This window comes from Nicrophorus vespilloides, unplaced genomic scaffold, assembly GCF_001412225.1.
Source record: "Nicrophorus vespilloides isolate i.1.1-1 unplaced genomic scaffold, Nicve_v1.0, whole genome shotgun sequence".
NCBI lineage: Eukaryota > Metazoa > Arthropoda > Insecta > Coleoptera > Silphidae > Nicrophorus > Nicrophorus vespilloides.
Genome location: NW_017100110.1, coordinates 265,372 through 278,042, shown reverse-complemented (window position 1 = coordinate 278,042; position 12,671 = coordinate 265,372). Strand labels below are relative to the sequence as shown.

The following is a 12,671-nucleotide window of genomic DNA, read 5'->3' as shown; positions in this document are numbered from 1 at the left end:
TTGGCTTTACCGATGGATGCATTATACGATTGGCGGCACTTTTACTACGATTACAGCGATTGGTATTTTGAAGATAGCGACGTGTTTTGCGTCAAGTACCAGGTTATGGCACAAGCGAAATGGTTAAAACTGGGCGAGATCCTTGTTACGCATTACTACTACATGGTGCCTCCCCTTGTGTGCTACGTAATTATCAATTTTATCTTCACCAAAGTCCTGAACAGACGCAGACGATTTCACAACATCTTCGAGGAATACTTGAGGATCGTCCTTGGAGTGCCAAACAACATTCTACCAGTACACAACTGTTTGAGGATCCTCTTGAGCTCATGGATGATATTCACGTTGATATTCTCAATCAACTTAACCAGCGTGCTCTTCGCAAAATTCCAACAACCAATTTACGTAACGCAGTACTTCAGTCAGAAAATGTTCTTTTTACTAATGTTGCTACCAATATACTTCAACAGACAACTCCTGAGTTTGCTCCAGTATATGTCGTATAATTTGGATGAGTACAACAGGCAGAGGTTCGTGGTGTGTAACGACTTAATGGATTGCGTGAGAAGAGTAGTTGTACTGGGTGATGCTGTGGTGTCGATGAAACGAACTGTACTTTCTTATAACACGTACAAATTCATAACAAGGCTAGGATCAAGCCAAATGAGTTGTTATCGCTACGTAATTGATATGAATTACATGCGCATCTTCATGGCCAAGAATCACCAACTCAAGAACGGCATAAATAGGATTCTCAGACATTTAACGCAAGCAAAGATATTTAATGAGAGGTTAGAGCAAATGGTGCATGCGAACAAGTGGAAAGATCTGATGATTTGGGCGAAAACACGAATATCTGTAAAAACTGTCACAAAAGGCCTTGATTTTCACGATTTCACCGTAATATTCATCTACATTGTATGCGGTCTTATTATAGCCACAGTAGTTTTCCTGTGCGAGATATTCTACCATCGCTTTGGACCAAAAATACGTGCATTCCTAAGAGGCAACATCATCAATTAATTAACTAAATTGCTTTACTCCACTTTTCGTATAAACAAATTTATGTTCCATTGCATTCATTTTTTATTCAGTTCATTACGTTAACTAAAATCAATTTAATTATTATATCAAAATGTATTTGGATGGATCGAAATTTACTGACAATTCTTTGAAACATAATTTATTTAAATTTGAATGATCCAGCCAATTTAATCGAAAAATAACAATATATAATTAATAATAATCATATTTTATTGGACAGTAAAAAATAAACATAAAATACATCAAAACTAATAAATAGATAAAAATAAATAAATAAACCAATAATAAATAACAAATTCAGAAATAATTTTATAAATTTCTGCAACAACTTAAATATATTGAAAATATATAATTGATATTTGCTATAATTTCATATCTGTTCTATAAATATATCATATTCCATGACAAAACAGACCAAGAGAAAATAATATATGTTCTGTTTTGTTATGGGACCAATTAGTTAATATAGTTAAATAATCATAATATAAAAATTTAAATTTCTGCCTCTGGGTAAAAAATACCTCGCATAATGCGTGTAATAGACCCCAATTTACCAAGCTGCTTGAAACTGGACTAATAGAGGAATTAAAAAATACAAAAATATACAATCATTTATATAAAAAAAATGTGCTAATTTTTTACAATTTATTTTACTCAATTCAAATCTAATTTGGTTTGAAATATACAAACCGTACTATAGTGAATGCGGACTGATCGAAGTCACATTATGCGAAGTATTGCTATTTTTCTGTTTTTTTTTTTATATAATTTTAAGATGTTGGCGCAAACTTAAACACTTACCACGGGTGCTTCATACCCTACTACATAACGTCTTATTAAAATATTATTCCGAAATATCAATTTGACATTTTTGTATTTAATTTATATCATTATTATTGGTCATAGTTTTACAATTTGTTTTGTTTAATAAAGGTTTAAATCATGTTACATTTAATTTTCATGTCACATTTAATTTTAATAAGTATCTATGTTATAAATAAAATAAATAAACAATTGAAGATCAACATTGTTTAACATTTTCATATATTTCCCGATTGAAGTGCACCCGTTGTAGTAGAAACCTTGTTTTTCAAGCAGACACTCAACAGTAAATATTTTCAAGAGAACGTACAATAATATAAACATTTTTCCATTAAATATTTATGCCTCCCTCAACCATCCTGCTCTTGTTTTGATAGAGCGACACGTGACGAGGAGTAAATACCGAAGCTATATTAAAACAAAGCAAACAGGGGCCGACGGCTAAGACCACCAACGAAAGTGGCCACTACTTGCACCGCGATAGACGATGGTTCCGCCGCACAAGCAATTACTGCTCTTCCTCATCCCCCTCTCCCGCTGTTTCGCTTACATAATGGAGCCGCAGCTTGAACCGGAAACGAAATTAACGGATCTGCTGATTAGCATAGACGCTCGGGAATTCAATAATCTCGAAGTACTCACGTTCTGCACTTTGGCGTCCAATCTCGATGTCTTCGAGAACTTCGCCCGATATCTGGAGGAAAATCTTCGACATCCGATTCAACTAATGGCACCGGTCGATGACAGCAACAATACGACGATACGGCCGAGCTTCAGAAGCGATGCTTTCGTCATCCACTGCAGTTTCCCACAAGAGCTTCAGCAGTTGTGCGCGAGGCTGCCACTGCGTCAATGGCATAAATTGATAATCGTCGTTTCCAACTACGGCGATCTCTCGCATTTCGTCAAAGTCCTTTGGGACTTCTACTTGAGCAACTTCCTGATTATCAGTCGAGACTATAAGGTTTACGCTTGGTTTCCGTTCAGCGCGGGAAACTGCGGCAACCATTTCGGCAGACTGATGGAAATCGGAGAGCCGTCCTCAACATTATTCCCTCAGAAGCTCACAAATCTAAACGGATGTCCCGTCAACGTTAAGCTCCAGTATGTGCCGCCCATCGCCAGCTACGATGGCAGCGAGAACGGTGCTCAGAACTATCTGATCTCTATAGTTGCCAAATTATACAATTTCACACCCATCGTCCGGCTCTACGACGAAGAGGACAAAATAGTGAAGTTTGACTATTTGCTAAAAGGCTTGGATAATGGTACAGACGATTTAGCATTACCTCTGGACACGCTCACGCTGCAGCGTCACCTGAAATACGATTATTCTCGTTACTATTACGAAGATACAGACGTATTCTGCATTAAGAGACCTGGAAATGTGCCCAAGATATTTAAACTCGCTGAAATCCTTTATACGCAATTCGAATACACCGTTTACGCTCTGCTAATGTACGTCCTCATCACCTACGGCTTCTCCCGGTTTATCCAAAATGCGGGCAAGTACCGTTCCATCTTAAATATTTTCCATTACTACCTAAGAATAATTCTGACAACTCCCAATAGTAACCTTCCTACGAACACAGTGCTAAGGATTCTCTACAGCTCTTGGCTACTATACGCCTTAGTATTTTCCACAAACTTCACCAGCTTGCTATTCAAGAATTTTCAGAAAACCTCCACACAAAACCCAGATATTGGTATGAGGTTGCTCACTTACCCCAAGCTTATTCCTATTTATATAAACCAACGTTTTTTTGAAATCCTAGAAGTGGATGAGGAAACAATCTTCGACGAGGATGAGTTTCAGATATGTAACGACCCGTTGCGGTGTTCAATGAGAGTCATAAATGGAGAGCAGGTGGTGGTAGTACTTAAGGATACAGTCTTGAAATACCATATCATGAAATTCAGGAGCCCCACACGAGTATCTCAGCTTATGTGCTTCACCTACCGCATATCCAGCATGAACTTTTTCCGCTTCTTCATGAAGCGCAATTACTTCCTTAAAGATTTGATTAACGTTGCAGTAGATAGAATCACGGCGGGTAATATTTTTACGACTAAGATACTAAGTATCATGGAAAAGTCGTTCATCCGTGACTACGCCGCTTACCTGAAAATTATGCAACCTTTAAAAGTATCAGGCGCTCTCAAATTTGAAGATTTCATGATTATCTTCATCTACATCATAGTTGCACTCTTATTAACAATTATAGTTTTCACTTTAGAGCTTCTCTACCACAGATTTGAAAACAGGATCTTGGATATTTTAAAGTTCCACCTGTCTGTTAACAATTAACGCTGCAATTTACACATTCTTTGTTGTTTTTTCTCAAATTCACTTAAAAAAATTTCAGAATATAGGCATAGGAAGTGAATCGTTTTAATAAAGCAGTTTTAAATTAATCCTGTTCTTTCTTCCCTCGCATTTCCTGAAATTCTTTTCTGGAGTGGATAAAGAGCTGAAGGTCGGAAGGAAGCCTGGCGGCGGGATTAGGTTAATTTAATGTTTGTTGGCGCGCGGAGCCGCTAATTGTGGGGGGCGGTTAGATGTCAAATTCCGCGCGTATACTGTTTGAATTAATTATGCACAGGATACCGAAATGTAAATACGCTATCACTTTAATGTAATTACGTCGGTGACGCGGACTGGGAACACTAACAAACTCGTGCACTTACTATCACATATACATACATACATACACACACTGCCGCCTTCTCTTCCTCATCCTCCTCCTCCAAGAACTGCAAGAGACTGGAGTCGGCAACGGCAGCAGCGATGTGTAGTATTAGGAGGGATGTGTAATGCGACTCGGCACGGAAACGGAATGCACTTTGCAACAATTGCTCGAAACTGTGCGAAAATCTCAAAACTGTAGTTCCACGCGAGATACAGAGTTTAACTCTTGCACTATCGCAACAAAAGGAATATATATATATTAGCATATTTGCAACAAAGAAGTACCATAAAAAAATATCTTCAAAGCCTATTTTAAATCTGTAAGCTAGCAATGAAAATAAATTTAAAAAAAAATCACCTATTTAAGAATGCATGGAAAGAAATGTTAAATGAATCTTATGAGAAACTAAACTAAACAACGTATTAATATTAATATAAATAATGAACCAATTAATTTTCGATAGGGATATATCCACTTGAAATATTAAAACTATTTTTGTTAGAACTTAGTTTTATAATTCATATGTGGAGAATACGCCTACAAAAAATCAGAATAAAATCATTTAAACAATAAATTAGATGCAAGACGTGCGTTTATCATAAATTGACAAACATCTAAAACAATTCATTTTATTCATATTCAAGTAATATTGCAATAAAATCAATTTAGTAATTTAACCCTATTATTGGTAGAGTAATTTGGATTGTGCGTCTGCTACATCATTTTCAAAAATCCGTGTGATGATTCACACTACTTTAAAATTGATCATAGGTTTTTCTGATCCTGATCCTTTTCGCATAATTGTTAGGAAAGGCCCAAAGCAAAAATGCATTAATTATTTTGAGTTTAGTGAACCATGTCAAAAATGTTGGAATCCGCTGCAATAGAACATTGCAATGTTTTCATGAATTTATAATGTAGGATGAATATTCTAACAACTATCGCACATTTTCGGTATTTACATTATTAATCTTATATTTGTTTAATTTCAATAAATCAGTAATGCATTTAGGTATTATTATTATTACTTACTACAATGCATACAATCAGATCCAAATAACCACGCTATGTACAATATAATGCCTACTGAATACAAACTACGTATGTTTGCAGGGAAAATATTTTCCATTCCACGAATTGTATTGACTTCAGGTGGATGTTTTGTGTCTGCATCGGGACGCATGCATAGCGCAAGCACAAATCCCTAAATGTAAAACTTTCCACCTGGAAGTTAATTCTCATATTTTTTTAAGTCCATAGACTAATTCTTTTATTGTAGTTCCCAGATTACGTTGAATACTGAAAAATATACGCGGATCGGAAAGCAAGAGAAAAGAAGGATACAAAAAACGAGAAAATGCTGAAAAGAGAGGATTTTATTATTGCGACATTATCCTTCCCGCCGGGTCGAAGGAATAAAGAGAGAACGTTAGATGTGTTTTATATATGTATATATATATAACATTCTAATTTATTCATCAGCTCGTCTCTCTTCCTCTTCTGTTCTCTACAGACCGTATATATTGCAGAGCGCGAAGGTCCTTCCACTCACTCCTCTTATCCTCGGCTCCGACATTAAAGCCCTTTTCTTAACTCATTTCTATTCATAGGATGTTGTTATGCGCGATTTACATAATGTAAGATATTTAACAAGAAAAATACCAATTTCAATATACTCACTCACTCCCCCATCAGGTCTGAAAATGGATAGTAGAAAGAGAGAAAGCAACCACATTTCAAAACCGGAAAGATTACATGCGCTAATCCGTTTTCCTATTCCCTTCATAATTATTAGTTTCCATTGGGGAACTATTGCGAACATATAAAATAATGATATTGCGTGGTTCGATGCTTTGCAGCGGAAGAATTTCAGGTCAGGAAAATCAATTTAATTAAGTGAATCCCACTGTTAAGGAAAGGCGTATGAAATAAAATTTAATTGGTTTCGATCTTCTGTATCGGACGGAAAGCCGAAAGGGCGCGATAGATATTACAAACAATTAGCCGGTGCCCTCTTGATTGGTTTTTCGGTCAGTCGGGTGCCGAGCGGAAACAGGAAATGGACTGGAGAGATAAAATTGTGGAAGCGAAAAAAGAACAGGCAAAGCGGAAAAACAAAGAAAAAAAGTAGAGTAAGAAAGAATCCCGTGGAAACGGGATGCGGAGATGGCTTGAAAGGGCGCCCCGGCATCATCGTGCCAACCCAATTGATTCATTATACTCGACAAACACCTCCTTTGCAATGGCCTCAATGGAAAACCAATTGGGTCTCTCTCTAAGGAGAATGCACGACCAAGTGGATTTTTTTGCACACACGCTGCCAACCACCGCCTGCCACTGTCCAAAACATTATGCGATCTAACTTAATTATGTAATATATTTAAGACTAGTTTTTAAGAAAATCCATTTAACAAAATGACTTTGTCAAAGATAAATTCGTTCTCAGAACAAAAATAACGTCCCTAACTTAAGAAAATTAACGACTTTATAATTAATCTCACATACCTAACGAAAATACAATCACGCCATTTCGATATACATATTTATTCCACTTAACGGTAATAATGTTTTCATTTCCATTCAAGCATCTTTATAACTCTTGGGTTGCTGAATTTTGCTGTGGTATTTGCAGTGGATTTTTTTTTCACCTGGACACGAAAATTTTGAAATGAAATATCTCAAGAACTCTCAGAATTTGAAAAATCTTAAATTATAGGTAAATTATAATAGAAATTAAGAAACTTATGGAAACTTATTTGCATTGAAAATCGAAGTCATCATATTTTTAAATAAATCTTTCTTTCATCGACATTATTTTACTTGATCTTATCCAAAAAAAATAACATTTAAAAAATATAAACAAGAAATGTTTTTCCTATGAATAAATATAAATAACAATAATAACCAAATAATTACAATTCTAAGAAAAAAATTCTGATATAAAGTAACAAAAAATAATTTACAGGTTGGTCATGGGTCTATTGAGTTCTTTTCACCCCTAAAAATTTAAAATTGTGTCGAATATCACGGTATACATTTTAGCACCGGCAAAGTTCGAAATATACCGAATTCATCCAAAATCAGAAAATTCCGGTTCGGTTTTTCTATTAAACAATTTTAAGTTACGATTACAGTTATGATTTTCTTAAAAAATCTCGTTAATTTCGGTTCGGTTCCGGTTCGACTATCTGATTAAAATACCAAGTATCGTTACGTTTCAAAATTTATCAACATCTCTATGAATAGATACAATAAATATAGAACAAATTGTAATTTGAATGAAAAACTGTTAAAATATTGCTTACGTTATCAATTTCAATATGAAATAAGGTAATGTGGAAAAATTCAATATTTCTATTTTAAATTATTATTAATATACGGACCAGAGGAACGAGAGGTTTACGATATTTAGTTGCATGTATATATATAATCTCTTTGCCTACCAATGGGGAAAGACGCTGCGGGGGCGGCACATCTTTTCTGCCCGTCAATCACGTGATGCGATTATGTGGGCGATCAAATATTTGACGGAAAATTTCCAATTTCGCGAGCGAAAATTCTTCAAGCTCGACTTGCTCAAATATTGTTAACGATCACCGCCACCGTCAGCGAGAGATCTTCGGAGATCCTTCAACTCGCCTCATTTCAATTATTCGCCTAATTCCGATTCCAACGTAAACGGAAACACACTGATAATTGCAGATATTGGATACGATAATCAAATTGGTTTTCCTATACGCTCTTTTTTTCCTTCAGTTTATTTTTTATATTAAATTACCAACTTATATACTAGCATATAATTTCACCATCTTAATCAACAAACCCATAAAAAATCATTATAAATCGTAACATTGTATTGCAGTAAAAAAAATATCAGCTAGATCTGATTGCTTTTGTGTAAATATTATATTTGATATAAAATTATTTTCGTGGCGATTCGGAAATCCAACCTGAATATTAATTTGTTTTTTAATATTAAAACACGAACCGAAAGCTAATATTTGTACAAACTTAATGAATTTATAAACCGAGCGGTAAAACCCTGCCAACGGATCCGCACCTGCCTCATACCCCTACGGTCGCCTCCCTTTTTTTCATCGAATTTCCGCCGCTCGTCTTGTTCCTGTATTTCTACAGGTACACTTGAAAGCGATAAATATTAAATGAACGTTAACTATGTTTGGAAATGCAGGCACAAAGTGAACGAATCGCTGGTTTTCTATCACTTGTTGACGATTTCCTCAACAAACTTTACACACTCTATGTACTGCCAAAATATTATGGTAATTTGTTTTGTTAACATATATAAAATACATTATATATGATATGAACCATCAATTCGCTTTTCTATTTCTTTTGATCTGGTCATAATAAAAAGTTTAGAAATAAATTAAAAAACTGTTTTAATTTATTTAATAATTTTACTCAGAGACAAAATGATAATTTAGTCCAAAACCTAGAAAAAGATTTTAATTAGTTTTCGAATTAGTTATATATTTTGCAGAAATTAATTAATTATGACAGATTAATTAATTATTATCAAAGTATTTACGTGCCTCAATTTTATGATCGATACAGAAATATTGAATTAATGAACATATACAGCTCTTGTAATATGCTACAAAAATTAATTAAATAGTAAATGTGGTAACAGGAAATAAAGGTCAATAACCCTTTGTAACAGTTAACATATTATTATTGTTATATAAGAAAATAGTTAATTTTATGTTTTTTGTATGTTGCAATAATTTATTATTAAGGAAATAATGTAGATTTGCAGGTGTTAGAACTTGGTTGCATCTAAACCATTTTTTTTTATATAATAAAAATGTAATATTAAACATAAACGAAATATGTGGAGTAATTGAGATTTTAACAAATAGATAAATCCAGAACTCGATGCTATGTTTTGATTTTCATTTTATTTTCCTATCTGATCAATTAATAATAATAATAATCTTTATTAGTTACAATGCAAGCAAAGGGCTATTGCCCTAAGACTTTCCGCCTCAATTAATAATTCCACGAATCATGATCATATTTACACGATACGATATCTCGTGTAAATATATGTAATGTTAAATAATCATTTATTTTAAATTATTGAAATAAAATACTAATCCAAAAAATGCGTTCACGTCTTCACAAAAAGGGTATTTTAGAGATCGAAAGGAAAAATGTTTTTCCTTTCATTTCACCTATTTTCTATGTATTTTCTTGGTTATGCCGTAGCGTATAAATACATATTTATGCACCAATAAAATGTAATGCCGCAAACATAGGAACGCTCTTCGTTCATCGCATTTTTTTGCGTCGTAAAGCGCGACACAGCGGCGTAGTTGTTAATATTATCACCCAAAAAAGAAATATTTTTTCATGGTGAATCAGTAATGCGTAAAGGGACTAGAAAGAAAATAAAACCTGTGGATGTCACTTATTTATTAAACCTGATGACTTTCTTGGATTTAGGTTTGAAGTTCCTATGCGGCTTCCAGCGACTGTCTAACTCCTCCAAATCGTCGCCGCCACCGATTGTGTCGAGGACGAAATTGTCGGCTTCCTGCTTGGCAACGTGCGTCGGACAATCCTTTTTCAGGTGGGTCACGTCCCCGCATAATTTACAGGCGCCGCCTTTAGGGTAGAGGCCTCGGGCGTTGTCAGGGCACTGCCTGCTTATGTGGCCCTGCTCCTTGCAGATGAAGCACGTCGCAAATTTAAAATCGTTCGGGTTTTTCACCACCTTGCATTCGAAGTGGGTGTGCTCTGTGGAACCGCACTTGTAGCAAATACCCGTCGGTATTGCGTCCTTATTAGATTCACTCATCTTCGGACAATCAGCCAAACTGTGCCCACCCTTCCGACAATTCAGACACACCTTCTTCCTCTCTCGAGTTAGCGCCTTCTCTGCTCTTCTGCGCTCCAGCTTCAGGGCCGCATTAATCTCGCTCTTTGGGATTCCCTTAGCCATCATTTTCTTCTTCAGCTCCTTCAACCTGGCTACATCTTCTTTTTTTATCATAAACGTATCGAAATATCCCACCTCTATACTCCTACCATCATCAGTCTGCACTTTATATGGATCATATTTGTCTTTCTTATCCTTACTGAATTTATTAACTTTCTTCTTATTGTTTACCTTAGCCTTTTTATTTATTTCAATATCCTCTGCAGCTTTAGGTGCCTCTGTAATTTCTTTACCATCTTCATTAACTTGTTTGGGTTTTTTATTACGTTTTCGTTTCTTCTTGCCTTTCTTAACATTATCACCATCCAAAGGATTGTCATCTTTATTATTAACTACTTTTTCTTCATTATCATTAACACCAGCACCGGTTTTCTCAACCTGACCAACAATGACTTCCTTCTCTTTTGGAATAGATTTCACTTCTTTATTTTTACCATTTTCTTGGGGCTTCACATGACTAATGTTACTTACCTTTTTTGTAGGTTTTGCATTCTCAACCCGTACTTTCTTAACTTCACATGCATTTAGCTTCTCTTTTTTATCATTCTGAACAATATTTTTCTGTACCTTTTTCACTTTTTTTTCTGGCTGTTCATCTCCATCTGCTTTGCGTTTAACAGCTTGAGTAACAGTATTTGTAACATTTTTGTTTGAATTGGCTGTGATGCTAATAATATTTGAAAAATCTGCCCATTTTTCTCCCGAATTTTTCTCCTGTTCTTCCTGTTCTAAGAACTTCTTGTAGTTCTCTTGCCTAACTTTATCAGCTTCCTTCTTCTTCTTGTCATCCTCAGCATTAGATTTAATCTGTTGCATTTGTAATTTCATTTCCGACCAAGAAGTTGCCTCCTCTGGCAACCTTTCATTTGAGGCTTTTGAGCCTTTAGACCTTGCAAATCTCGTCATATCTGTGTAAATAAAAATTATTAATATTATTAGAAGACATAACCTGAAAAAAACATGCTCTTTGATGCAATATACAATTTAATCACATGCCGATACAAAATAAAAGTAGCAAACTTAATAACATTCCTTACCTATTTTTGTATAAAATATATTCTATCAATTGTATATTTAAAAGAAACTGCTACTAAGTTCTATGATCATCACTAACAATCACTAAATTCTACTCAGAATTGTTTTGGTTATGTTATCATAGGTTATGATTAGAATCATTAAAACCCGCTAGAGGACTCTTTTACATTTAACTTTAATATTTCTGCACAAGGTGACGGTGGCAATCGCAAGACAATCGAAAACCGTCAATCAAATTCCCGACATTTGAAATGCCGACTGTATCGAAATCCCGACAGTATCGAAATACCGACAATATTAAAATCTCGACAACCATAATCCCGACTATATCGAAATTGTCTACAATAACAATTTTTATATTATTCCGGAGCGTATTTATTAATAATAAATAATAACAATTAATAATCTAATTGTATTTGAGATTATTTCTGAATAATTCAAAAAAAATCAAATAAACGCTCCGAAATAATTTAAAAATGTTATTGTAAAAATTTTCGATATAGTCGGGATTATGGTTGTCGAGATTCTGATACAGTCAGAATTATGGTTGTTAAGATTTTGATATAGTCGGGATTTCGAACGTCGGTATTTCGATACAGTCGGGATTTCAATAGACGGTCTTTCGGTCGGTCTTGCGATATACTAGATCCAATCTATAGCGCGATCCATTAATTGAAATTCATGAGAATGCGCAAGCGCGTATTGCTTTATTTACTTTTGGGATCGGTGATGGCGTTGACTATTTTTGACGCCATTGTTTCAGAAACGTTTGTGATCTGTGGTACAGTGTTCAATTTTTGTATTTTTGCAATTATCCTAGTTTGAAACAAGATATCTCAATGTGCTAAATCATTTATCAGTTATCCCAGTTTGAAACGCGATATCTCAATGTAATAATTGCATAACCTATATTTATTATGATTTATTTTTCTGTACAACAATAAATTACATTTCTTTTTGATTTTCCTGTATTGATTTTGGTTTTATTTGAGAAATACATCTCAATTTATAGACGTATTTATTTCCTTATCCTAAGGTTTCATGTTTAAAAATATATACAAACAATTTTGTTATATGGGTATTTTCATATCCAGTGGTCTAGGTCAAGTTCCTGT

The 12,671-nt window shown here is 34.6% G+C and overlaps 1 protein-coding gene across 1 annotated transcript; it reads right to left on the bottom strand.

The window, feature by feature from the left end:
* Window positions 1-9,980: 9,980 nt before the first annotated feature.
* Window positions 9,981-11,674, bottom strand: LOC108568398. Its single transcript, XM_017929460.1, has 2 exons — window positions 11,559-11,674; window positions 9,981-11,429 (listed from the first exon to the last, which is right to left on the bottom strand). Exon 2 carries the CDS (start codon window positions 11,425-11,427, stop codon window positions 9,991-9,993), a length of 1,437 nt encoding a protein of 478 aa, XP_017784949.1. The 5' UTR covers window positions 11,428-11,429; window positions 11,559-11,674; the 3' UTR covers window positions 9,981-9,990.
* Between the last annotated feature and the right edge of the window lie 997 nt (window positions 11,675-12,671).